A 26692-nucleotide genomic window follows, 5' to 3' on the forward strand; every position below is an offset into this window, starting at 1 on the left:
GTGTGCGGGTGGCGTGCCATGCCTAAGGGTATGAGACACCGATAGATATGGAGGCCCCGCTCTCTTGGGCTTCCTTCGCAAACGGATAAAAATGGGAGCTTGACGAGAGCATGCCGACTATGCGAAAGGGCTCCATACGGCTTTCAGGGTTCGCTCTATCGTACTGCTACCAGTAGGGCTCTACTTAGATAAAAGGAAGGGATTTATAGTCCACGAGTTACTATTAGGGGATTATAAAGGAGTAGAGAAATACAAAATATGGTGGGAAGTAGAGCAAGCGATGCGAAGCTCGGGGAGCCCTCAGAACGTCAACCGCTTTCGTCAAAAGAAAATGGAAAAGCACCTAGCCGGAAGGAAGAAGAAGAAGCTGCAGAAGAAAAGGAAGCCGAAGATAGAGGGAGAACCGTCTCCAGCGCACCAATGGGAGAAGGGGACCCTCAAGGACAAGTGCTGTTGAGGTAACGGTTCAACCAAGTGCCCAGGCAGCAACAACAACTGAGCCGGGTAATATGGCAGAAGACATATACAACACTCGGGCCAGAGAATCTTGCGTCAAATACCCGGCTAATCCAAGTTACGTCCGGGAGAATGCGACAATCAGAGAAAGGGTAATGTTACAATGAATGAGGATAGGTGTTGAAAGAGGACTTCCCCTCCAACTCGAGAGAGCGCTAAAAGGCAACTGGAGGACTCCAAGCCAAAAATAGAAATGAGACCGGGTGTTCATTCATAAGGGTTCATAGCGGAGCCTCTAATTGCAAGAGTCAGACAAGCCCTGGAAATGAAGATGAATAAAGAAAGAAATGACTTGAAATTCCACCGGGAAACCCGAAAAGAACAAACCTTAGGGGAAGTCCATAAAAAAGCGGTGCAAGAAGTCAAGCGGCTGGCCGAGAAGAAGGAGTCGTTAACAAAAGATCAGATGAGTGAGTTAGAAAAGAAAATAGTTTGCCCAGCTCAAAGTGCTCAAACAAAGGCTTGAACAACGGATAAAAGAACTTTATGCAGAACTTGTACAAGCGAATATCTGTGGGAATCTGATCAACAATGACTGTTCAGAAACTGCAAAAAAAGATGAAATCACTCTCCGTCCAGAAAGAACGAGCCGAAGCCGCCGCTCAAGCAAGCATCGAAAATGTCCTTCTTGCACCCAGGTTTTTTATGTATTGTATCTTTGACTATTGTCATCTTAATCTGTCATGAATGAAAAATTTGATGATGGAGGAAACAAATGTCTGAAGCGGGTTGGTTGCTGGCTACTATCTGCCGTTCATCCTGCTGAGCTTTGATCTCACTAAGTTCTGCTGCCTGCAGACTGCCTGGACCGAAGAGGGGTACTCGTGTGGTGCTAAGAGATGGTGATTTATCGTATAGAAGAATAGATCCGCGGACCTATTGATTAACCATAGATGCAAAGCGATCGACCACTATCTAAGAGAAGAGTTGTAGTTCTTCTATCGAAAAAGGGCAAGGGGAGAAGATGTAGCGGCTTGCCTAGATCTCGTATTTCCCACGTAGTACGTGGGTCAAACCAACGATTCTCTTCTCAAGGGTTTAGAGAGAGTCTTTTTCTTTTTCCAGTATGTAGCTCCGCGAGCAAGGAGCGGCATCATCGGGGCAGGGCGAAAACGAAGATAGGATCATCATCATGGCCCTTTTATTCTTTCTCTTGTTTCTGTCCGGTCCCTTCTGTGTGTTTTTTCTAAGGCTACTCTGGGGGCTCTGGGGCATCCAATTCCTCTTCTTTTGCTGCTGATCTCACGTCGAGAGCAGCTCCTTCTTGTTCAGGGTCATCAGATGAGAGATCTTCCTCCGACTTCGAGAAATCAGTCAAGCGGGAGGCTACCCTCGACTCACCTTTATATCTAAAAAACACCCCTCCCCAGAGGAGAGCAGAAGCTCCAGGATGAGTATGTCCTGGATTCCCGGATTCATTCTCGTCCTGATACACTATGGAATTTTCGAAATCGACAAAAACATTCTAGGAGAAGGCTCGGTTTGATCTTCTCAAAGATCATAAGGTGCTGAAGTGGCAGGAGTTGGGGGCGATCTTTAGCTTTTTGTGAAAGGGATGCTCTTATCATGTTATTTCCAAAAAGAAAAACCGAATTCTTGAGGTCGATTCATCCACACTTCCATCCCTTGGGGAGGAAGGCTAACTGCTTGCTGGTTGGGAGCTGTATGAGCGGTAACGTCCACGTACGGCTCCGTGAGAATTTGTTTGAAGGAATATAGTATGCGGAAAATAATTCTTCTTTTTGTATACATTTTTGAGCTATCATCACACGTACTAACTCGAAATTTCCAAACTTTCTGATGATTATTAGCTTGTCTCATTTTTAAACTTTCTTAGGACCACGTGTTATATAGAACCTATTCCATTTCTTTTTATAACTCAGTTCAGGCAAGATATAATATTCGATTAAGCCAATATGTGTTTTTTGTATATACATTACAACAAAAAACCTTTTTCACTTTGAAAATTAGTTCTAGCTTTGGGCTTAGGCCCCTTCATTTACCCCCCAAAAAAAAGTAGTAGTTCTATCTAAAACTATTATTTGCTCAAACTAATATGATTTGCAGAAACATAATTATGCTAGTTATATATCAGTGCGGGTATAATTTGTGTTCTGTATAAATTGATATGAGTGCTCCTCTTTGCAAGCAAGATGATATTACATTTACTATTTCATAAAATTAATTTTTTTTCATTCTCTAAAAATTACATAATTTAACTGGATCTTCTCCGATTATGATACGGAACAATAGTTTGATTGAAGTCGATACACAAAATCACTTTAAATACAAGAAGCCGAGTGAGTGGATGTGGAATATGTTCCACATGACATTTGGTACTAACAAAGTTTACTAAATCACTTTAATAGTGTATATCCTGTGACTGGCTCTATGTCTAATGGAGATTTTACGAAAATTCATAATTCACATTCTAAGTCAGTTCATACTGTTGAGATCATTATCATTTTAAATATTGGTTCCATCCAGAACAATTATTTGCTCAGTCTAACATGTTCTAACGAAAATAATATTGCGTTTATCAATTAGTACGGGACAACTGTAATTTCTCACACTAATGTATTCAATAGAAATTGATACGGTTGTTCTTATGTCTCACGAGTAAGATATTTAATTTATTTTTTCATTTTACCAATTTTTATCCTTTACTGTAGGATTACTGATCAACAATAACCCTTGATTTTCAAAATTTGATTACTATCCCTTGTTAAAACAAAAGGATCAATGAGGGCATACACCACTGATATTTGGCGGACTTTAACATGGACGATTTTAAACATAACAATGAATGGCCACTAGTCGCCATCATCATCACTATCCTCACTGCTACTCTCACCAGCATAGCCAATGACAACAATTGATCGCCTCTATCCTCACTGCCCAACTAATTTTGGATAATATATCCTTGCTAATGATATTAATTTGTAAATTTAAATTTTGGAAATATAAATTCAAAAATCAAATAATTGTAAATTATAATTTTAGGAAAAAACAATTGTAAACATAAAATATAATTATACTTACAATCACAACTTATAAGAAAATTGTAGATATAATAATTTCTTATTCAACAATTATAAATTGAAAAAAGTTGAAAAAATAATTAAATTATAAATTTAGCATAAAATAATTTTAAAAATAATTATCGTAAAATAATTTCATAGATAATTGTAAATATGATAATTGTATATAACTATAAAAATAAAATAATTGGAAAAAATTTACTAATTAACAACTATTAAAATAATTCTAAAATAAATATTCTAAAATAACGATAAAATAAAAATTTTAAAATAGATATTTATTGTGAAATAAATATTTTTGAATCAATATCCAATGCAGCCTAATTATTTTTAAGTTGAAAATTAAATAAAATAAAGTTGAAAAAATAAAGAAATTATAAAGTTGAAAATTAAATAAAATAAATAATAAATAATAAAAAAAGCACTGCAACAGGCTATAAAAAAGGGGTTGTCATTGGTGCTGGACGTGTAGGGCCATAGTGCCTATTACCGGCGCCACCACCCAGACCTGTAGCGTCATCGACGACCTGGTCTGAGGAGTGCACTACTAGAAAAAACATCAATTTGAGAGGGAACAATCCCTTGCAATTCCTTCTCAAAATCGTCCTTTTATTCAGATTTGCGAGGAATGACATCTATTATAAAATTGCTAGTCTTTTTTTTTTTTTTTTGCGAGAGATATTTTCCTCGCAAATTTAATTTGCGAGGGATTTGTATTGGCCTTTATAAGTGCGAGGAATTTGCGGCGAAAAGATTCAATTAAAAATTAAAAAGAAATGATTAGGATCCGTCTGGGCAGCACAGAGGCGGTGAGTTGGGGTCGGTGTATTGGGGGCCACGTTATTGGTGCCGATCAGTTAGGGGGCCGGCGAACTGGAGCTGCGGCCACGAACGGTGTTGCTGGGATGCACCAAACAGGACAGCAATGAGCTGGAGGCCGGCGATCTGGGGGACACCGAGCGGGGCCAGCGGCTGTGGGAACCAATCGAGCTGCGGGGCGACAGCTTAGGGCACCGATCGAGCTGCGGGGCGGCGGTTGGTGGCACTGATTACTTGATTCCCTTGCCAATAAGCAGCTGATGCATCAATTTGAAGAAGTTTCGAAGCTCGATTGGGAGACGGAGGGGGAGAGAGAGGGGAGAGATATACTCGTGGGCTAGAGCAGTCGAGGTCGATCCAGTTGCTTGAGTTTGCGATGGACTTCTTCTTCCTGCAGCTCGATCCAGGCGAAATTCTATGGCTTGGAACGTAGGCTCCTCTGCGTCTCTTTGTGTTCAGATGAAGAAGTTAGGAGGAATAAGGAAAAAATATAATAGTAATATATATATTTAAGGGTTATGAGGGAAGATCCCGGATTTGCAAAAGGATATATCCCTCGCAAGCCTTTTATGTATTTTTTTTTCAATTTTTTTTTTAATTTTTGCGAGAGATTTGAGGAGAAACTTTTCCGTAGCAATTTTCATCCGTGCCAAATCCTTCGATATTTCCATGCAAATAATTTCCTACGAGTTTCCCTCGACTTTGGGAGGAATTCGCTTGGGAAAATTCCCTAGCAAAATTTCCTCTCGAGTTGATGTTATTCTAGTAGCGAGGGTGGTTGTCTCTAGAGGGAGCCACCACCCCCTCCCACATCTTCTCATCATGATCCAAGTCGAAGTTTACTTTTTTATTTTTATTTTGCTGGCCGGTTCAAGCAGTCGGACCGATCTATTAAATCCGTTAACTTTCAAGACACATGGCAGCTTCTCCTAGGGATACATAATCGATCCCAGGAACCGAAGAACTTAAAATGTGATCCGATGAATTTATAACATGATTGAAATATTTATGAATTAAAAAATAATTTTTAATATCTAATGGATCTATATGTTATAAAAAAACTTATCGTTCCACCATGAAACTTTTTTTTTTACCTAATTATAGAATTTCTCATCAAAATATTCTCTTCATTGATCGTTGATTTCAAATTCATGCCTACTACTTCTATTTAAAGAAAGAGAATCTTAAATTGAATTAATTAATAGCTAAGATTATTTAGGATGAAGATATTCTCAGCTCAAGATAATCAATCTTAAAGTAGAAAGTCTCTCTTTTTAAACTTGTTACAAAACCTAAAACAAATTCTCGAATTTCCTTCAAATTGGGAGATATTCAGCCAAAATGCGAACAAAAATGGTAATTGATTGATACTTCAGGCTCGTCTCGAGCTTCCCGATTGGAGCAAGCCAAGCTTGCTGATACAGCTCGTGTCAAGCTCCCTAATCTCATCAAGAATCCAAAAACACAATATGTCAATTTCAATTGAGCGTCAAGATTTTAGGAGACGATTGCTTCACTTAACCCTTTCCGCTCTCAGTCCGTTTTTGCTTGTGATGCATGCTATAAAAATTTGGGTATACATATCTTCTTTCTATCAACTACGAAGGCGTCAACTATCCCTAATCGAACCAATTCACAATTTTGGGCTCATCATCAAGCTTAATCATGAGCATACTCGTGCTCATATCCAAACCTCGTGCTCCCTTTAACATGAGAAAATGAGGTTAGAGCTCGAGCTTCTCATTTGTATATTAAGCCGAGCTCAAGCCGAGTCAAGTCAAGTTCGGGAAGCTACTTCTAGGAATCAGCTCAGTCCCATCTCTTTTCCTTAATCCCTGAGAAACGTCAACAAGAAAAGACGGAGGTGGTTTCCGTTTTCTGCTTCCTGAAGTAAAGGAGAACGGAAAAAGAGAAGGGTTTTTATGCTATATATTCTATAATTTTACTTTTTTTTAAAAAAATTTAACTTATACTTTAAAATTTATTCTAAAAGCATATGATTTACATTTTATTCTAAATCTATATTTACCCGTCAAGGAAATATAAGCAGACTCCAAAACTATTAATTTTAATTTTTTATAAATCTATTTTATGATTTTAATTATTTTTTCAAATCTCTCCCGGATAAAGGGTTACAATAATGGATTCACTGACGTTCCACATCAACAACACAGTTAAATATTAATGGAAAAATTAATGTCGGGATATATTTAAAATTAGATATAAATCTTAGATTTTTTTGAATTTTTTTTAAATTATGTGATATATTTGAGAAGCGGGTGATATTATGAGATATCGAACCGAATAAGTAAAAGAGAAAAAAAGGGAAAACAGAAGCCGGAGACGCCATTGCTTTCTAGAGAGAAGAGGAAGAGGGAGAAGGAGAGAAGAGAACTCTCCACAGTGAGGAAACTCCCTTCCTTCCCTTTTTACCCACTGAGGCCGGAATATCAAAATCCCGACGATATCCAAATTCCTTTCTTGCCCACAAATTTTCGTGCCCTAATTAACCCTAATTCGCCCGCACATTACATACCGTTGATCAGTTCGGCAATCGGAACACTCCCGGGGTGCTATGATTCTGCTGCAATCACGGCGTCTTCACCGATGAAGAAGCCCCAAGATCGTGGGAGCCGGAGCTGAGCGGCAGTAGCATGCATGTGATCGGAATCACGCTGGATCTGAGATGGTTCTTGCAGTTCATCTTCACTGCGTTCGTGATTTCCTTCGGCCTGCTTCACCTTGTCAAGAACACCGCTTCTAAGTACTTCGAAGTCGACGCCAATTTCGAGGCCACCGGCGGCGGAGGACGTGGTTTCGGTAAAGCCATGCCCGGCACTCGCATCGATCCCATTTGCGCCGTTTGCGGCAACGACGGCCCCAAGGTCTGCTCCCGCTGCAAGGACGTCAGATACTGGTAATGCTTCCCTCGTGCATAAGTTTCCTCAGCTAAATTCTCGCTCGACTTCTCAGTGTGGCTGACTATGGGCGGATTCCTTGCTGTTTTGAGTAGTTAAATCTCTCTTTATTATGCGGATTGGGTTTAAAGTTTCCATTTTTATGGAGCAGAAATTCGCTCTTCTATATCTTATCTCTGAACAGTTTCATTCCTCGCTCCTCAGACTCAACAGCAGTTGAATGTCTAATTCATAATTCCAAGCACCCTTCTGTTTTATCAAAGTATGATGCTTTGTTTTGAAGTTTGCATCATTTTGGAAGTGGTTGTGGCGATTGAAGTGAAAGATTAGCTTGAACATGCAGGGACCTTTAAATTGCTAGTCTTGGCCACCAACCGAAATCTCTTTCGCTGGCTGAAGGAGGTGCTTATAAACTGGAGTAATCCATTGTAATTTGATGGCCTTAAAACTTGGATGTTCCCTTAAGTTGGTAGTTATTGGTGTTATTATTTAGCAAAATTTTATCCGAACCCTCCTCTGAATAGGGAATTGTTGGGACAGTGAGTCTTTGATTAGGATTTAAGGAGGTTTATATGACAGTTTTTGGGTAAATTCTGGGAATATGATATTTTCAACAGTTTATATTGCTTTAATGAAGTTAGAGCCGCGGACATGTACTATATAGTGAATTGTTCATAGCTACTGGGATGTATATAACTGTAGCTTTAGGTTTGATATTAGCAATATGCGGGCGTTTCGTGTTCTAATCTTTGCTCTTCTTCTAGCTCTCCAAAATGCCAAGCGGCCCACTGGAAAAGTCATAAATTGAAATGTAAGGATTTTCAACAAGCTTCTAAGGCAAACTCTGGAGACATTCCTCTGGTTATTGAGAATGGGACATCGAAGCCTCTCAAGCAAATTAAAAGGGTAATTTGCACTCTTTTTTTTTCGTTTAGATAGGTATTAATTTGGGTCACATTCTGTAGTGACCGATTAAATAAATAATGGCAGGTTCTCTTCCCTTATGATGAATTTGTTGATCTTTACAACTGGGAAAGGCCGGGATATCCTCCTTGTGGGCTCATAAACTGTGGAAACAGGTCTGTGCACAACATTTTCACTCTTTTTTGCCCTTCAATTTGTATGAGATTACTCTGCTCTTCGGCAAAAGTTTTCCCTGGTTGATTAGAATAGAAGCAAATAAAGTTTCAGAGGCTAAATTCCTCGTGTTTCTTCCTTCCCAACAGTTGCTTTGTCAATGTGGTTCTTCAGTGTCTTGCATCTACACGGCCGCTTGTTGCCTATCTGTTGAAGAGAGGTCATAGAAGAGAATGTAAGTTATCTATGCTAAATGCTGTGATTGTCCTGCTGTCTTTATGGTCACAAGTATAAGTCTGATGTTATTATTACTTATTGTTTTCAGGCAGACGAAATGATTGGTGCTTTCTGTGTGAATTGCAAACCCATCTTGAGAGGGCGACCAATAATCTTAATCCTTTTTCACCAGTCAATATTCTTTCTCGGCTTCCTAATATTGGCGGTAATCTAGGCTATGGAAGGCAGGAGGATGCTCATGAATGCATGAGGTTTCCTATTAATAATATTGATTTGCTTTTCTCCAAACAATTGTTTAATCAGCATCACCTGCTTAGCGCAGCCTGATGCTATGTTTTGCTTCAGTTTAGTGAATGTTCACTTTAATTCTGCAGGTTTGCCATTGACACTATGCAGTCAGTGTGCCTTGATGAATTTGGTGGTGAAAAGGCTGTTCATCCCAGCTCACAGGAAACAACTCTGATTCAACATATATTTGGTGGTCAATTACAATCCCAGGTACTGTCATGTGCCAGATATGGTTACTGGGCCGAGATGAATTCTTGCTTAGATCATCTTTTGATGTGTACTAGGGTAACATGTGTAAGAATTATTGAGAGTGATGAGAGTGCTGCTACGTGTTTGCTGCTTCATCAAAAGTGGTTGACCCCCGGAGTTACGGAGCATGATAAGCTTAATCTAAACTTGTCTTGTCTTGGAGGAAAGATCATAAATGATTGTAATAAGACTGGGTATTCTTACAAATTAATGTTTGAATTTTCTCTAGGCAAGATGCAACTCTATCATTGAATTTATGGATGCAATGCTTATCTAGGGTCTGAATGGGATCTGATCACCAAGTCATGCTCTTGCTTTGGTTGCATATTATCCCATTTATTTGATGGTTGAATTTTTATACTTCTATATTATTGATTCCAGGTTATATGTGGAAAGTGCAATAAGGTTTCAAATCAGTATGAGAACATGATGGATTTAACTGTTGAAATTCATGGTGATGCTGCATCGTTGGAAGAATGCCTTGAGCAATATACGGCTCAAGAGTGGCTTCATGGAGACAATATGTATAGATGTGAGGGGTATGCCGCTTCTAATTTCCTGGGACTTATTTCCAGTGAATGGCTTCTTATTCCGTTGATATAAGCACCTAGTCTTTCACACTCAGCCAAAAAGCTATAGTCTTTTCCCCCCTTTTAAACTTACATCTATTGGGTCATATGGAATTATTGTGTATAAAAAGCAACTGTTCCTGCAGATGCAATGACTATGTCAAGGCATGGAAGCGCCTCACTGTGTGGCATGCTCCAAACATTCTCACAATTGCATTGAAACGATTTCAGGTCTGGGCCTCCTCCCACTCGTTGCTTACTGTGAGCATGGAGTTTTGACTGAAGTTATAGATGCTATTTAATGGCAATGCAGATGACAACATTTCAAAGAATTATTTGAGCATGACAATTTTCTCAAGGAACGGGTCCTGTATGTTAGATGGTGTATTTAGCATGTGGAATACTCTAACCATGTTTTGAGTTTTATTTATGGAGGTTATTTATTATTTTTGACTCTAGGAGCTAAATAGCTAGAAAGATCAGGCCCTTTCTTAGATTTGAATGGTTCTTCAGAAAGAGACTTAGGAGCTCAAGGGCCTAGAAGTTGAATTGTCATCTCATAATGTCATTGAACTATCGATTTTCACAAAACACAGCTGTTTAATTGTATTTATGCTCCTGAATCTCTTGTCATGATTTGGAAACTGTCATTTTGATTTTCGTCAGTACAGATGAGTGCCTTCCTAATTCTTGGGCACACTTTGATAGATCTATTACTTGTCCGAATACCAGCTATTTATGGTATTTGACTTGTGGTTTAAATTCTTTCTAATCACCTGCAGAGTGGAAGGTTTGGGAAACTCAACAAGAAAGTAAATTTCCCCGAGACGTTAGATCTTGGCCCTTACATGAGTGAGGCTGGTGATGGCACTGATGTGTACAAGCTCTATGCTGTCGTGGTTCATCTGGACATGCTAAATGCATCCTTTTTTGGTCACTACATTTGTTATACCAAGGATTTTTCTGGGAATTGGTACAGGAATGACGATTGTAAGGTACTGCAACCCGCCGCGCCCCCCCAACCCCACCATCACACCCCTCCTCTCTCTCTATTACAGGCTTTATGTCGTAATACTGAAAGCTGCCATTCAGTTAAATATTGAGTGATATACTATGCTCCAATTCCATTTTGAATACCAGTTTATACCGAAAAGATTCTTTGAATTTCGATTGAGTGGAAACCAGAACTTCCAGTTTCCCCTGATGCTTATAATTTTGGCAGGTTACGAGGGTTGAAGTGGAGGAAGTGCTCTCTCAGGGGGCATACATGCTCTTATACAGCAGGTACTTGTTTGTTTCATCCGAGATCATTGTCTTGTATATAGTGTGGATATATTCTCAGAGAACCCCATGTCATATAAAGCTACCTTAATTGAATGTAACCTCGAGGGAGTGTTGAAGTATACTGAAATGAATCTATATATAGGACCATCGAATTATGATAAAGGAGTGCTTCTGTTGAGAAATTATGATTATTATTTGTTTGTTGTTGTAGAAGGTTAATTCAAAAAAATCCTTGATTTATCTGATGAATATTCCTTTGTGATAGGGTTACTCCCCGCCCATCTTGTCTGATGTCACCTGACATATCTGTGGAGAGGATTGAAAAGGAGAGTTCGGATTCAGAACCTTGCTCTGCTATACAAGCTGAAAATAATTCAGCTTCGGGGGGCTCCAAATCTGAAGAAATAACTGCTGGGGAAAAGACAATGTGTCTCGATAGTGAGGTAATCTCTGGCTCGGTACTGCCCAATGGCAGCTTGGAACCATCTACCTCGGAAAACTCAGAAGCTGGTAACAGAGACCCAGATGCTGCTGATAGTGTTGAGCCCAGGACACCTTTGACCCTTACACGGGAGATATCCATCTTGGAGAATGAGTCAGTATTAGTTGGAGATGGTTCAAATGGTCTTAGAGAAGAAATGATGGAGGTTGATGTCATTCATGGCGAGTTAGGATCCTCGACTCCACAGGAAAATGGAGTCCACTGCAATGGGAAAGCCCCTTGCCCGAACGAATCTTCGTTCCTGATGGAAGAATGTGCTGATGAACAGGTAGTTCCTCAATGCCCTTCAAGCCCCACCAGTAATCTGAATCTTTCGGAGGGTCAGTAAGCAAGAATCTGAGGCCAACTTGATAGAGATCCGGGCATGAAATTCTTTTCTCCTCTTATTTCTCCCACTTTATGGGGATGTTTATAATTTATCTTCCCATCGGTAACTGATGGCAAGAAGGGTGGGGGCGGGGGATATTCTTTTGATGTAGCCGGGGTTTCATTATTTGCATAAATCTCGGATGATGTCTCGTCGTACTCGATTAGTTGAATGGATAGCTTTACACGCCTTGAGGGAAAGATGTTAGTTTGTTAATGTATTCTCAATTAATCGTTTCCAGATATATTAATAGGTGATTTAACGATGCAATGTGATGTGATCCAACTTGTTTGACATTTGGAGTGACCCAAAGCAGCTCAAAATGGTAATGGAAAGAGGTGGTGTAATGTTTTGTACTTAATAAATGCATCACGAGAGCAGATATTTCCCCTATTCAAGAATGTCTGATCACCACCTATGATCTACCATGTATCTCCCGATCTTCCATGCATCTAACGAGTGAACTTTCTATGTTTTCTAATCAACAAATAGAAATAACACTTTCTATTCGATGGATTAGGGTCACACATTTAGTCATTAGTAACATCCCATCAATGAAAAACCAAAGGCCTTTTGGTTTTGCTCAATCTCCTCACATTTTTAATGAAGTGATGAACTAACTCTTCACGACATAATCAGACAGTATAGGAATCATGCAAATTTCCTTCTTACTCGTCAAGGGAAAAGTATGCAACCCTGAAACTAAAGTACATTGCAGCTGTCCTGTTGGACAGTAGGATTTCTGGGTTTTCTTTTTGTACTATTGATGTTCCTTTGACGACATCGGTCATCATATGGGGGAAAATTTACCGAGAAAGAAGAAACTGGCAATGGACCAGTCTTATTTCCGATGTGCTTCGGGATCGGACGCCAGCTTCGAGGACTTGTGCATCTTCTGCTGATACTTTGCATAGGAATACCATATGCCCCCAGCCGTGTTGATAACTAATCCCGTCACATTCAAACCATGCACTTTTACCCCACCCAGTACGAAAAACCCAAGCGTCTGTACAGCAAGAGAACAAAGTTCAGTGAAGCAACATTGCGGGCTAAAGTAGCAATTCAGAAACTCTGTATCACGTAAAATGTTTTTACTTACTGTGGAACCGACGCCTTTCAGGACTCCAACAATGGTAGTTGTTAGAGCAGAGTTGACTATGGTACACAAGAACATGGTGTAGTTCAGAACGATGCCCATCACCAGTGAAAGAACAAGAATCACCAAAAAGGAGAGAGAATTGCTCTGCCAAGAACAATGTATGCATTATTAATATACTAACAATTGAAATCTGCCATAAGAACTTCATATTTGGACATCGATGAATTCTGCTCAAATGTTTGAAACCATATATGAACAACGGTCCTAATCTAGCTACCAGTTATTCTCAAGCAGTAAAAGGAGGAATGTTTTGGGCTTTTGTTGGTTGGAAGGGAGAAATAAGGAAAATTTTGTGAAAGACCTATAAGTGGCCATATTAGGTCCGATCCATGCAAAATGAATATCGAGATTTTCATATATATAGAGAAGTAACAAAAAGAGCATATTAATCAGTAGAAAAAAAATGTATATATATATATATATATATATATATATTTCGAATTGAGATCACTTACAGCTGATTAACACTTTAAATACCATATTGTTCCTTTAGCAATCACAAAACAAGTGAAAAAATCTCCTCCAAACATAATTTTTTAAAGTGGAATGTAGTCCATGCGAAAGGATGCACGAATTTAAATCCACTTCTCCCTCAATTACAAAAAACAAAGGTGGAAAGGTGGAATTCTGACCTTTGCAATTAACAGCGCCAGAGAATTTGGAAATTCCCCCGTAGCGATGATAAGAAATAGCAAAAAAGGAAGAGAAAGAAAGCTGTTGTAAAACATGATCTCGATGGATGAAAGCCCATCTTCTGCACCAGACCTCTCCACTAAGACAAGGTACATTGTCTGCATGGAATACAAGCACAGAATAATGAGGGAAGTAAATAAATAAACAGACTCAGTAAGCCAGATGCTACGATGATTATATTAACAGAGACTTTTTGAGACACAGACCTGGAAAAACACGGAAGTGAAAGCCATGGTATATCCATAGAGGTCAAAAGAAAAATCTCCCAAAGCTGCTATAAGAACCCCCGCCGCAATCAAAACTACAGAGAGAGTGACCTGAGTTTTCACAAATTTGAGTCACCGGTTTGAGAGCGCCTAATCTCCAATAACAAGGCTCCTGGGTTAAATCCAACCAGCATGACACAAATTCATTATCACCCAAAAACTGATAGTGATACCTGCGTTGAAGGTCTCCCTTTTCCCCGAAAAAACCCTGCTATCAGTACAGCAAGTGGTGTGAGTCTCTTTATTGCAATATACATCGGGATGTTAACACCTTTCAAGCTTGCCAAAGCAAATGCAACGTTTGCGTTGTAGAAAAGTGAGACCAAAAAGAGCTTTTTTGCAGTCTCCATGTTTAGGCGTTTGGCTTTTGTGTACCCCATCACTCGACCGAGATGAATGAGCAATGCTGTCACTAATTGCTGACAGAACCGCAATCAAGACAAATATCAGAACGTAATGATAATGGCAAAATCAGAACACAATCATTTATTTAACCAAAGTAATCTTTCTAATACTTTCCAATGCTACCTGTACAGTAAGAAGGGTCATCGAATGCGAGTACTGCATAAGGACGGCCTTGTTGATGAAGACCATGGCCATCGAAGCAATTCCATATGAGAATGCAGCAAAAAGACTGCATAAAAATGTTTGTACTTAATAATATTAGGGACACCAACAAACAGAACATATCGAATAAAACCGAAAATCCAGCAATCATCTCAGTTCATGTCTAGAAACTCAATTTGTTTCCATGAATCATTAACTAACAAGCATAGTTCAGCATTAAATGGCAAAAGCTAACATTGCATCCATAAATGGAGAGGTGTTTCCTAAAATAGATTGCTGGCACCTAACCACTCTACTTGCTCAGAGACAGATTGAATGCGGAGGCAGAGTCCTCTGATTCTACAATCACAGCTTATGCTTTCTCGCGAGAGAAAAAAGTCACAGATTTTGTCAATCTACTCAAAATGAAAGTACTGAAGCAAAGCAGAGAAACCACATTCTGTGGAAAATGATCGAGCCCTTACGAACGGTTAAGCGCTGACAACGCAGACTTGGAGGCTAAATATTCTCGCGATTTAATCATACTGAGCAGATGCAGCGAAGCGACAATCCGCATTGGGAGCAACAGCTAGAGAGAGAGAGAAAGAGAGAGAGAGACCTTGACACCGGACTAGCATCAGCATCGCTCCGAGGATCCATGGCCCTTGAGGGGGGAGACTGGTGAGCTGGTTTATCTTCAAATCCAATCAAAGTGGCGCCTGCTCCACAGCTTATCACCGCATATTCATTGACATCGTCGGACTAAAACCGTAACTTCAGGATCAATCCAATCGACCCTTCGAATCAAGAGGACGCCACAGATCCAAGCCTGCTTCCGAATTGAGCAATTAATGGCTGGGAGCAGAACTGAAGAAGAAGCTGAAGAAAAGAGGCGACTGGTCGCTATGAATGATTGATTGGATCGATAGGCTTCAGATGGCTTCGCATGTCGGAGCGGAGGGAGAGCAAAGCAGACTGACTGAACGAGCCTGGGAGAGAGAGATTCGATTGTCTGCTGGTTTTGATACAGGGCGTTAAAAAGTTTATGTTTGGTATTTGAGCTGTGGATGAGATTTGATTTTAATTAATTTATAATGATAGTATTATTAAATTATGAAAAAAATAATAATAAATAATTAAGAGAAAGTAATAATTGTGTTGTTAAATTGGGTAGAAAATAATAAATGGATGAGAGAATTCAGTATTAAAAAATTAAAAAAATAATTGTGTTGTTAAATTAAATATAAGTGGAATTGAATTAAGTTAAGTTAAAAAAATTTTCTAAAGCCAAATAGGATCTAAAAGTTTTCTTCGGCAGATCAGAGAATAAAGTCGTGATTATTTTTGTGTGATAGTTCAAGTGATCCGATACTCATATTTTAAATAAGATTACGTATTCGATTCATGTAAATAGAATCGTGTTTGAGTCTCGTTAGAGTCTTAAGTAAGGTCTTATGTTCAAGCTTTACGATGCTTGTTTGAGTTTTGTGAATGAAAAAATTCTTGATTGTGTGAATCGATTCGACTCGAACTGTATTAATTAAACTCATCGGAATTTCGGATATACACACTGAAAATCCGATCCGATCCGATCATATCATGATGTTCAGCTCAGTGATCTCATCTGGACCCACAGCCATTAGTACCGCTGGTCGGGATAATTCCGTTCCAGAAGCGGAACAATAAGAATAGAATCAACAGATAGATTTACCAGCTCCAGATTTGTACATAAAATCTATTAGCCATCGTTTCGCTGGATCTCGTCGGAACTTTCGATTAGATAACAGTGGATTTTCTGTGGTGCTGGCGAACCGTGTGAGGCCACAAGATGGTGTCGCGACCGCAGGCATGAACTTCTACCATAACGGGATGACATGGCACCTGAATCCCCAACATCGTGTGCATCAAATGGAGCCTTTCCTTGTTTAGCAATGAGCAGATTGGGCCCAACGGTGAAGAGGGCTAAAGGTACCTCTTCGTTGCATTATTGTATGAATGAATCTCCCATTCCGTACTTTGCCATTATAATACGAAACTTGGTTAGATTATGGAATCAATCGGCGCCACTCAGATACCGATTGGCATGGCAGCTGCTGGGTTGGTTTGACGCACACCACTGGTAGGTTCAACCCCTTTTTTTAACCATTTTAGTACCTCGCTTGCATATCAGAGAGCGCCATAGACCCAAATCGCGCTTCCAAATTGGCAGCAAGCTTTAACATTCGTTCCCATGGAAATATAATTCCAGTTTTTGTGGCCCGGACTCGATGTTTTAGTGTCGTACGATTAAATAAATTCCTTCAAGCCGATATTTAGAGGATCTATTTCTTATCTGTGATCATTTTTCTTTTTTAATCAGAAGAAACGGATGCTTTCACATAATTCCCCGTTGAAGTAAATAAAGTTCCCGTCCATGAGCGAACTTACAATATTTCAAGCAATTAACATGCCCAGAAAAGACGATGCCTAAAAAGTTCTGCAGTTTTTGTTGATCGTCACAATCTCATCATGGTCACTGTTTTATTAAACAAACAGAAATGAACAAAGATATGCAACGTTCGAGTGACGAGGCTCCACTGATCCGCGAAACTTCCTTGCTGTCTGCTTCTCGGTGAGATGACTAACGAAATGCACATCGAGCATGTTAAAACTTTGCGTTCGAAATCCGATGCAACTGAGAGAAGATAAGATGAAGCAGAGCATGAATAAAAAAACTTGCTATCTCGATTACTCTTTCACTTCACATTCGCAAATGTACGCTATATATGTATATATACCTGGGAGTGGAATAAGAACAAACTTCACTGTCCAGCAGTTTAATAAAGGAGTTGGAGCAGAAGACGCCCTTCGTATCATCTGCAGATTGAGGATTGCCAGAAACTTTAGCAAATTAAAAGAAATGAAAGGAAACTTTATTCGTTAACAGAACAGCATATGAGCGCGATGCAAACCGGCGCGAATTGTAAAAAATTTTAAGCTAGGAAATTGCGAAATTGAGAATGAGAGAATGTATAGACCTTTGGAGGCAGTGAGCTGGTGGATGCCACTTTACCGTATTCTTACATCATGTATGTGAGAAATCTTAGGCGAGTCTTCTCCGGTATTATCTCGGTACCTTCTTGTCAGCTCCTCCCCGCAATCACTAACTTCCAGGATTTTGAGTGAGGTGAGATTGGGAAACCACTCAGGTAAAGCCTTCAGTTTTCCGCAGCCATAGATTTCTAAACTTTCAAGGTTAGTGAGGTGTTGAATCCACCACGGGAGGGTCTCCATTTTTTCTATGTCCCATATTTGCAGACTTTGGAGCTTAGCTGGTCTGTCGAATTGTAAATCGGGCGGCATATCTCCTTGATCTTCTGACTGCCCTGTCGATAAGTCAAGCTGTGGGCAGGACATTAGCACCAACGATTGGAGGGTGGTGAGAAGCAAAAGTATCAGTCTTCCAGGCAGCAGAGACTTCAACCCTTTGCAATGCACAATGCATAAATGTTCCAGGTTGGAGAGGTGTTGGAACCACCAAGGCAAAGACTCCATCTTATGAACTTCTGAGATAGTAATACGGCGAAGCTTGCGATGGACCTGCAGCTGCTGTTGTAGATGGATCGTGCCTTCACCACCACCACCACTATCTTGATTTTCCGACTGCCCTGTCGATAAGCCAAGCTCTGGACAGGACCATAGTTCCAACGATTCAAGGGTGGTGAGAAGTGAAAGTACCAATCTTCCAGGCAGCAGAGACTTCAAGCCTTCGCAATACTTAATGCTTAAATATTCCAGGTTGGAGAGGTGTTGGAACCACCAAGGCAAAGACTTCGTCTTATGAACTCCTGAGATTGTAATACGGCGAAGCGTTCGATGGACCTGCAGCTGCCGTTGCAGATGGATCATGCTTTCACCACCACCACCACAATCATCTTGATCTTCTGACTGCCCTGTCGATAAGTCGAGCTGTGGGCAGGAATTTCGCTCCAACCATTCGAGGGTGGTGAGAAGCGAAAGTATCAGTCTTCCAGGCAGCAGAGACTTCAAGCCTTCGCAATCCTCAATGCGTAAATATTCCAGGCTAGAGAGGTGTTGGAACCACCGAGGCAAAGACTCCGTCTTATGAACTCCTGAGATTGTAATATGGCGAAGCTTAAGATGGACCTGCAGCTGCTGTTGCAGATGGATCATGCCTTCACCACCACCACCACCACAATCATCATGGTCGTCGATTGATAAATCGAGCTCTTCGCAAAAGGAAATTTCCAGCGACTCAAGGGCGGGTAGGTACCGGAGGATCGCCCTCCCACAGAGAGCTTTCAGGCGACGGCAGTAACTGATTACGAGAGACGCGAAAGATGGGAGGGACCGAAACAACTCCGCTGGCAAGTGCTCTGCATCCTCCATTTCGTAAATGCTGAGTGACGTCACTGCAGAGAGATTTGGGCGTACAGTGACATCCTTCAGCAACTGTTGTCCAAGTTTGATCGTGGCTCCCCTCAAGAGTTGTAGATGTCGACCTTGCATGAAAGAGAATCTCGGGCAGCCACGGAAGGAGAACTTGACCTTGTCAGAGAACCTGGGGAGCATAAATAGATCAGTCCTATTTCCACTCCTCTCCCATCCCCTGAATTTAGAAAGGGACTCCAGCTCTAATTCTTCCAACGATGGGAAGGAAGTAGAATGCAGCGTAGCACCACTCTCCGACCCCTCTACCCACTCCAACTTGCTCAAATCATGCAAGTAGATGCTTTTGAGGGAAGAGAGATTATCTAGTGGTGGTAGATGCGTGCACTGATCACAATTGGAAATCTCAATCCTGACTAGTTTCTGCAGTTGAGAAACCCAGGACAAAAGCCTCGCACCGCTGTATCTTGCTATCCTCAATCCCTTAAGATCTGGATGGGGTCGCAGTCTCTCTAAAACCGCTTCTGCATTGGCCGACTCCCGATAATCCCAAACTAGTCCCATCCATTGAAGAGCTAACTTCTGTATCGAGAAGGAAGCATCGACCTCGCTCGAAATACTACTTCCGACTCTTTCCAAATGTCGAATAGTCAATGCATTCCCCAATCCGGTAAGTTTGCTCAACTCGTTCAACCTTGCAGCGTCTGAGTTCCCTTTCTCTCCCACCACGAATTCACCTAACATTTGCAGCCTAGTCAACTTCCCAATCCCCCTGGGCATATGTGTCAACTTACTACATCCACTCACATCAAGCTGCCTTAAATTGATCAACTTCGTGATGCCTTCGGGTAATCTCTCTAGAGACTTACATCCTCTGAGATTAAGCGCCGCCAAATTGCACAGCCTGCTTATTGAATTCGGCAGATAACTTAAATCATTCTTCGACAGATCAAGACTCCTCAAGCACTTCAGTTTACCGATGGAATCGGATATCATCTTTATGCTGACATGACGAATGTGTAGTGCTCGTAAATTACTAAAACATGAAACATCCAAATGACCAATCTCAATCCTCCAATCCATAACAAATATCGCCTGTCGATTTCTAGAACATGGAGAAACCGGATTACTAATCCAAGTCCTCATTCTCGGGTCAGGCCCCATAAGAAGCAAGGACCTTACTCTCTTGTCTCTCTCAAATCCATTCCACTCATAATTTTCCATGGGAACTATAGATACATGACGAGCTCCTTCTGGGAACGTTTTCTCATGTGAGCTATCAATGGTGATGCAGTCAAGTCCCGCCACGAACTGCGCAAGCTCATGCATCAAATCATGCATTTTGCATCTTACAATGTTCCCATACATATCTTCTTCCATGTCCTGGAAAAAGGATCTCGAAAGCAGCTCCATCAAATAATCTTGACCGACTTTCTCGAGTGTTTTCTTACTGCCTTGAAGTTTGATAAAACCCTGAGCCATCCAAAGATGAACGAGCTCACGTGGTTCTAGCTCAAAATCTTTTGGAAACACGCTGCAATAAGCGAAGCACTGTTTCAAATGCAATGGTAGAAAATCGTAGCTCAGCTTAAGCGTTGGCATGATGTCACCTTCCTCCTGGCTTATTCTCGATATATCATCGTTCTTGAAGTTCAACCAGTCTTCCTCCGTATTTCTCAAGAACAACAGTAGACGCCCAATCGTCTTAATTGCAAGGGGAACTCCAGCACATTTCTTCAGAATTTCTTTAGCGATCATTTCTAAATTTTGATTTTTCCACTCGTGTTCTTGCTTCATTGCCATTCGCATCAGCAGAGATAGCGAATCATTATCTGATAAGCCACTCAATTCATGAAATGTTGGAGCCATGGTTTTGGCCACACGTCGACTGCGAGTAGTCACCAATATCTTACTTCCTTTTGCACCATTCATAAGAAACCCCTGCAGTTCTAACCACTTGGACCTGTTATCATTCCACACATCATCTAAAACGAGTAAAAACTTCTTTCCGCCGAGCTCTTTCCCCATCCTTTCTCGCAACTCTTTCATATCGAGATTTGCAATTAGTTCCCTGTTAGGGGTGCAATCTCGTAAGATCTTCCTCAGAATATCCTCAACATGAAAGTTTGTTGACACACAAACCCAAAGTTTCAGCGCGAAAGACTCCTCCACGCGTTCATCGTTGAATACAAGTCTTACTAACGTCGTTTTCCCAAGGCCTCCAAGACCTACTATTGGCAGGATGGACACATTCTCCTCAAAATTAAGATTACGTAAGAACTCCATAATTTCTTTTTTGTCCTTATCTCTTCCAACCACGTATGTTTCACTCTCGTATGGATAAGTTTCGGGCCTAACTCGATTTTCCACCAAACTCCCCACAGTAGGAATATTGTTTCCCTCTAGCAGAATATAGGCCCTAGCACTCTTAATGACGTCAATCCTCTCCCTAATATCCCTGACTCGATGAGCCATTTTACTGGCATAGACGAGCTGATTAGAAGAGGAGAAGAAGATACGAACCTCATTCAGGGTCCGCTTACATATTCCCGTCACTCTCCCACGACGCAGGGCTTCAGTGGAGAAGTCATCAAGAAGGTCATCAGCATCATAAAACAACTCTTTCAGCTGCTTGAGCCATTCCTTCACGTCCTCAGTCTTGATTCGTCCCTCATCAACCTCACGAAGCACGCCACGGATGATAGAGACGGTAGTGTGAAGTTTCTTGAGCTCACTTTTGACACCACATGCCAGTCCGATCTCCTGGGAGACAAGTCCGGTGATGGAATCCGCGACGCTACTGAGGATCAGATCAGCCATATTTTGTGTATACCAGGAAAATGAGAGATTGAGAATGGACGGTGACAAAAGAAAACGTGGGGAGTCTCAGCAATCGGGGGGGATCAAAAGGTTACGTGGAGAGAGACGTTCATTACTTTGCTTTAAGGACAAGCAAGTGATTAAGATTCGTGCTTGGGATGCACTTCTTCTTATTTAAAAATAGATGCTTACGAGAGCTTTCCCTTTTTAATTATTTTTTGTAAACGAGGGGCTGTCCGATTCGTTACAATTGCAATGTCCGATTCGTTACGATTTCATCATTCACATATTTTTCTGCAACAATTCTAGTGAATTTCATAAGATTTTCGATGTGAAAGAATATTTTGGGGAAATGGCATGAGACCATCTATAATGTACTTACGTCGTCTACGTATTAATTTGATGCGCAAACGATTATTATGGAATATACATATTCTATGTCATATCGGCTCCTGCAGCAATGAGATTGTTGGACTCATTCTACATGAAGAAGCTTCCATGTAGGCTAAACAGGCGATCCCTTAACTTGTAGTTGGCCGTCCCTTTGAGTCCCTTGCACTAATAAACTTAGCTTTTCTAAATACTTTTTTTGACCAAATATTTTCTAATTTTATCCGCTCATTAATCCATGCATAAGTAAAATCAATATATAGCATAAACTATTAAGATATTTTTGTAATTTGTCTAATTATATCTAACTTGATGACACGTATAATGCGCAAGCGTGATTGACCAGTTTAGAGATCATTGAGAGAATCATTGAAATAAAAATAACTTTGTATCATTAGATTACCTAGAATTAGAGCATAATACATATTCATATTAGGAATCGAGGAAAGAATATAAAGAAACAGAACTACAATTTACCAGCTCCTGATTCATCGACTCTAGATTTGTACATAAATCTATCATTCATCATTGGATCTTGTCGTCTCGAGTAATCGGAAGCAGGATAGTTCCCGAAAATTCCCGTTCTTGAACCTCAAGCCAACTGAACTGAATTCACTATGAGCTATTGGAAGAACTCAATCTCCACGGTAAGATATTATTTAAGAGATAATCCTCCTGCTGAGGTAAGTCGGTATGGAGTCACGTCAACAAGCCCCCCTACTTAAGATTCTATTCATAACGGTGTTTTTATGATTTCCTGGCGATTTGGTTTGGTCGATCTTAGTGCCGGTAGACTAATGTAGGGAGATAAGAATGAGCATCGGTCTGAAAATTTTGTATTAAATATAATAGTGAATTAAATTTCAATAGAGCACAGCGCCCCCACGCTTCAACCATACCGATGCGTAGATCGGCTCCAACGGTAAAGAAGGCTTAAGATAACTCACCGCAGTTTTATATGTATCTGGAACCGGTTAGAATCCGCCTAATGGGCAAGTTCTGAGTAAGTTTAAGTATCACATGTGTAAGTTTCGAGTGGCAAAATTGGAAACCAGTAAAAATAAGTTTCAAATTCAATTCAAATCACAAATAACTGGAACCAAAACGGGGGTAAATGACGGATAACATATGTTACCCAATATTATATTTATACTTATATTTACTGTTATATTTAGAGGTGATACCAATTAAATTCAAATTCTATTACCGAAAAAATTAAATTTAAATTCTTAACATCATACCTCGAATCCTTTTGGCTCTACTTCCAATCAATGTATCCACTCTCTTTTTTTTTTTTTTTGTAAATTATCTATACTCGTTTTTCGATGCATTAAGTAACAAATGCTAAAGCATCCCTGCAAATCCCGCCTCATTTATTTATTTATTTATTTCATATTTCTGTACTTTGTCTCAACGTCCAAACTTAGAATATTTGCGAGGAAGAGAAAAAATTAGATTCCAAACGTCCACACTTAAAATATTTGCAAAGAGAAGAAAATAGATTCTAAACAGGTGACAGGAACCTGCTGTATAATTCATGTTCGGGCAGTAATTTGTGATTTGTTACTATCTATCAGGTGGTCCCAGCGCAAAATTAACCGATAGGGGCTAGGATCCAAACCTTCTAAATTACGGGTACCCTTCATTATATATTACTAAAGCCAATGTACTCACCCTAAAACAGCGAAAATTAACTAAAAAACCAAATGGTTCTTAATTCGACTTAGATAATGGAAGAATTGCATAATTGTTGAGCAGGGGACGAGAGATAAAGAAGCACACCCACACCTATTCAAATTCAGGAGTGCGGAAAAAGATGAGGAATGAGAGGGAGGGGAAAACCAGAGGACCACCGGAATAACTACAAGTACTGAATTTTGAAATTTATATGATCCAGCATCCAGACAGTAGCCAAACAAAAACAAACACCAAAATGAAACAAGACTTCAACGGAGGTCATCAGGACCAAGATCTCTTGCTGATCATCAGGCCACGCATTGCTGGCTAAAAAATTCGGGTTAGCTTTTGCTGAGATTCTTGCTTGGGCTCTCACGGAGGTCGTCCCACTAGAAAGCTAGCGAGAACATGTCGACCTCAAATTCCAGCCATATAACCCGCAACACATAAAAACTGGGCAGAGGCTTAAACAACATTGAAACCCGCCTGACGCAGTAAAGAATACACAAACTCACCCAATGCTTTGGATTTTTTAGCATTTTCTCCAATGAAAATACCAATCTTGGATTTATACCAGAACCAAAAAAATGTGAGAGATTTTCCTTTACCCAAAAAACACAATATAGTGTTCCTAGCTAGTGTTGAAAAGCAATTCAAAAGACCCTTTCAGTAAAAGCACTATACTTTAGCCTTTACAACAAAAATTGAAGAAAAAATTGTTTTAAAATGCATCCACACAAAACTGGAAAAAATCAGCTTTCAGGAAGAAAATGCAACAATAATGTCTTGAAGCAAACCCCAACTCGACTTGAAGAGCTAAAGGAGATTCATCGCTCTGTTGTGGGAACTTACCAGTCGATAAAACCAGTTTTCCCTGTCCAAGGTGAGAATGAGGCTGAACAGTGTTTAGAGTAAACAGCTACTTCCATGGAAACATGCCATTACCTGCCAGGAGTGTTTGGAGCAGCTCTCCTTCCCTTCTATGGTTAATTCTAAGAATTGCCACAAACACTGAGAAGGGCGGGCGTCTCACAGCCTGACAAGTAGTAGAAAAGACAGGCATGCATCTAGAGATGGAGCGGAGTGGGGTCCACAATTGTTTAACTCTATCGAAGATACCAAAGAGGAATGAGAAGCCCCAGGAGAGTGCAGAAGAAGCACAAAACGAATGAAGCAAATCCACAAGGCACCTCAGCACGAAAGGAAAGGCACGGAATTTTAGCGATGTCCTCGAAAGCTGTGTTTAACTACCAATATCAAATACTGAACGAACTTCAACAACTGAAGTATTGGATAAGTGACACGATAACATATTCAGTAACGAAGTACAAGACGAAAACTTAACCAAATCCAAAAGAGAAGCTGTGGCGTCCCACGACAACACGATAGTTCGCACAGAAGTCTCCATATACTACATACTTTGCCTCAACATCACCAATGTTACCAAGTTTGGCTGTTTAACTCCTGCTTCTACGGCGGTCCTTCAGTCCATCGCTGCATATAGAAAATAAAGCACATCATACACTGTAATTGCGAACAAATATTCAGATTTATGCTCAACATAATTCTAATTTTAGGAAAAGGAAATATTAACAGAATCCACAATTCATGATCAATCTCACAAGATCCTACATATGATTACATAAAAGTTTTTTAGGGTTAAATCTACGCATTAGCATATGGCACTTCCTCGCGTCTTGCAGGTGATCTGCTGTAGCTGCGACGGCGGGGAGTTGGGCTGCGACGCTTTGGGGATCGACCACGAGGACTGTAACTCCTGCTATTCACAAATGATAATCAGACAATCAAGAAACTACTAAATCCAATGCATACTAAACGACGAGTGACGAGTAAAATCATATGATTCAACAAATGATTCTCCTAAGGTATATTAACTTTCGACCATAGCTAGGACTTCTGCGGTACCTAGGACTATGGCTACGATGTCTTCCACCGCCACGCGAACGGCATTCACGGGCAAAGTGACCAGGCTCACCACATTCATAACATTTCAAATCAGAACCACCAGAGCGACCACGACCAACTCCACGTCCGCCTCCACCTCCTTTAGAGTTGTGGGAAAGCTCAACCCTCCATCCATTCTTACCTAGAGTGAATGAGAAATCCAATTAAAATATAAAGTGAAATCACTGACACAGTAACATTATGAAGAGAAAAGGCGCAATTGGAGCGCCATAAAAAGGCAGTGCTCTTAAGGTATGAATCAAAATTTGGGGGGGAGGCAATTTTTTAAGTGAACAATAAAATTAGAATAAAAGCATAGCCAGGTGGCCTTCGAGCAACCCACACACTGCACAACAATTTGCATATAAACAATTCTGAAGTATAAAAGCATTGCATCAAAGAACTCTGACGGGCATCACAAGCTTGAGATCAATCCTAGTAAATACTGTTCACATCAAATCAATACTTCAACAGCAGTAAATTATGAAAGTTAATACATGATGCTACATTAACAACAAACTAGTAAAGAGAACTTTACCTCCTTATAACTCCAAAAACGCGAAACTCATCTTCAAGATCTCGTTCAGAAACTAGAGAATCCAAGTTGCCCACATAGACCCTGTAACTCGATCCCACTGTTGTTGCCGTACCAATCGATTCCCAGTTTCTATGCTTCTCTGTCTGACTCATTGTCCTGCCTTCCTTTTGATCTCTCCTCTAACATTTTCAAAAGGAAAAATTACGCCATATATTTTATGGTTTAACATTTTTTTCAAATCTATCATACGCTTTAAAAAGTGTTAAATATATCTCATGATTTATATTTTTTCCTAAATCTATCTCGTTGTTATATTTTTCGTAAATAAAACGTTAGTAAGCTCCAAATTTATCTCATAATTTTAATTTTTTTTTTCTGAATC

At 40.2% G+C, this 26692-nt stretch overlaps 5 protein-coding genes and 1 long non-coding RNA gene across 7 annotated transcripts; 2 read left to right on the forward strand and 4 right to left on the reverse strand.

The window, feature by feature from the left end:
• The first annotated feature begins 258 nt into the window (after positions 1-258).
• On the forward strand, positions 259-2101 carry LOC116188700. Its single transcript, XM_031518185.1, is given in 2 exon segments — positions 259-447; positions 1639-2101. Coding segments are annotated over 2 exon segments (579 nt in total). The 3' UTR covers positions 2029-2101.
• A 1808-nt stretch (positions 2102-3909) lies between these two features.
• Positions 3910-5249, reverse strand: LOC116187304. The gene is made up of 2 exons (XR_004152027.1): positions 4707-5249; positions 3910-4633 (listed from the first exon to the last, which is right to left on the reverse strand). It is a non-coding gene; the product is annotated as an uncharacterized LOC116187304 (long non-coding RNA).
• Positions 5250-6697: 1448 nt separating this feature from the next.
• LOC116187782 (ubiquitin carboxyl-terminal hydrolase 18-like) lies at positions 6698-12163 on the forward strand. The gene is made up of 11 exons (XM_031516711.1): positions 6698-7293; positions 8059-8200; positions 8285-8373; positions 8521-8606; positions 8697-8859; positions 8983-9106; positions 9527-9684; positions 9861-9945; positions 10497-10709; positions 10937-10998; positions 11264-12163. The coding sequence occupies exons 1-11, from the start codon at positions 7031-7033 to the stop codon at positions 11826-11828; spliced, it is 1950 nt and encodes a 649-aa protein (XP_031372571.1). The 5' UTR covers positions 6698-7030; the 3' UTR covers positions 11829-12163.
• Positions 12164-12444: 281 nt separating this feature from the next.
• LOC116187783 (UDP-galactose/UDP-glucose transporter 7) lies at positions 12445-15588 on the reverse strand. The gene is made up of 7 exons (XM_031516712.1): positions 15151-15588; positions 14514-14619; positions 14159-14404; positions 13926-14036; positions 13659-13817; positions 12967-13110; positions 12445-12873 (listed from the first exon to the last, which is right to left on the reverse strand). Exons 1-7 carry the CDS (start codon positions 15189-15191, stop codon positions 12709-12711), a joined length of 972 nt encoding a protein of 323 aa, XP_031372572.1. The 5' UTR covers positions 15192-15588; the 3' UTR covers positions 12445-12708.
• A 1315-nt stretch (positions 15589-16903) lies between these two features.
• On the reverse strand, positions 16904-21804 carry LOC116187006 (putative disease resistance protein RGA3). The gene is made up of 3 exons (XM_031515575.1): positions 17549-21804; positions 17309-17387; positions 16904-17205 (listed from the first exon to the last, which is right to left on the reverse strand). The coding sequence occupies exon 1, from the start codon at positions 21738-21740 to the stop codon at positions 17580-17582; it is 4161 nt and encodes a 1386-aa protein (XP_031371435.1). The 5' UTR covers positions 21741-21804; the 3' UTR covers positions 16904-17205; positions 17309-17387; positions 17549-17579.
• Positions 21805-25126: 3322 nt separating this feature from the next.
• LOC116187474 (serine/arginine-rich splicing factor RSZ22A-like) lies at positions 25127-26566 on the reverse strand. 2 transcript variants are annotated; one of them, XM_031516172.1, is made up of 5 exons: positions 26311-26566; positions 26082-26118; positions 25704-25936; positions 25477-25584; positions 25127-25301 (listed from the first exon to the last, which is right to left on the reverse strand). In XM_031516172.1, exons 1-5 carry the CDS (start codon positions 26460-26462, stop codon positions 25265-25267), a joined length of 567 nt encoding a protein of 188 aa, XP_031372032.1. In that variant the 5' UTR covers positions 26463-26566; the 3' UTR covers positions 25127-25264. The 2 variants fall into 2 exon arrangements, with proteins under 2 accessions (XP_031372032.1, XP_031372031.1); XM_031516171.1 differs by having other exon boundaries at positions 25477-25587.
• Between the last annotated feature and the right edge of the window lie 126 nt (positions 26567-26692).

This window comes from Punica granatum, chromosome 8 (assembly GCF_007655135.1).
Source record: "Punica granatum isolate Tunisia-2019 chromosome 8, ASM765513v2, whole genome shotgun sequence".
Lineage (NCBI taxonomy): Eukaryota > Viridiplantae > Streptophyta > Magnoliopsida > Myrtales > Lythraceae > Punica > Punica granatum.

What these genes read in the sequence shown, in the direction of transcription:
- LOC116187006 (XM_031515575.1), bottom strand. Translation starts at nt 21,740, where the DNA reads ATGGCTGATCTGATCCTCAGTAGCGTCGCGGATTCCATCACCGGACTT.
- LOC116187474 (XM_031516171.1), bottom strand. Translation starts at nt 26,462, where the DNA reads ATGAGTCAGACAGAGAAGCATAGAAACTGGGAATCGATTGGTACGGCA. An exon ending in GGCCACCTGGCTATGCTTTT is followed by an intron (nt 25,937 to 26,081) that starts ATTCTAATTTTA and finishes TTTATATTTTAA; the next exon opens with TTGGATTTCTCATTCACTCT. An exon ending in GAAGTGCCATATGCTAATGC is followed by an intron (nt 25,302 to 25,476) that starts GTAGATTTAACC and finishes TTCTATATGCAG; the next exon opens with CGATGGACTGAAGGACCGCC.
- LOC116187782 (XM_031516711.1), top strand. Translation starts at nt 7,031, where the DNA reads ATGCATGTGATCGGAATCACGCTGGATCTGAGATGGTTCTTGCAGTTC. An exon ending in CTCTCAAGCAAATTAAAAGG is followed by an intron (nt 8,201 to 8,284) that starts GTAATTTGCACT and finishes AAATAATGGCAG; the next exon opens with GTTCTCTTCCCTTATGATGA. An exon ending in ACAGGAATGACGATTGTAAG is followed by an intron (nt 10,710 to 10,936) that starts GTACTGCAACCC and finishes TAATTTTGGCAG; the next exon opens with GTTACGAGGGTTGAAGTGGA.
- LOC116187783 (XM_031516712.1), bottom strand. Translation starts at nt 15,191, where the DNA reads ATGGATCCTCGGAGCGATGCTGATGCTAGTCCGGTGTCAAG. An exon ending in TGACCCTTCTTACTGTACAG is followed by an intron (nt 14,405 to 14,513) that starts GTAGCATTGGAA and finishes CGGTTCTGTCAG; the next exon opens with CAATTAGTGACAGCATTGCT. An exon ending in TGGCGCTGTTAATTGCAAAG is followed by an intron (nt 13,111 to 13,658) that starts GTCAGAATTCCA and finishes TGTTCTTGGCAG; the next exon opens with AGCAATTCTCTCTCCTTTTT.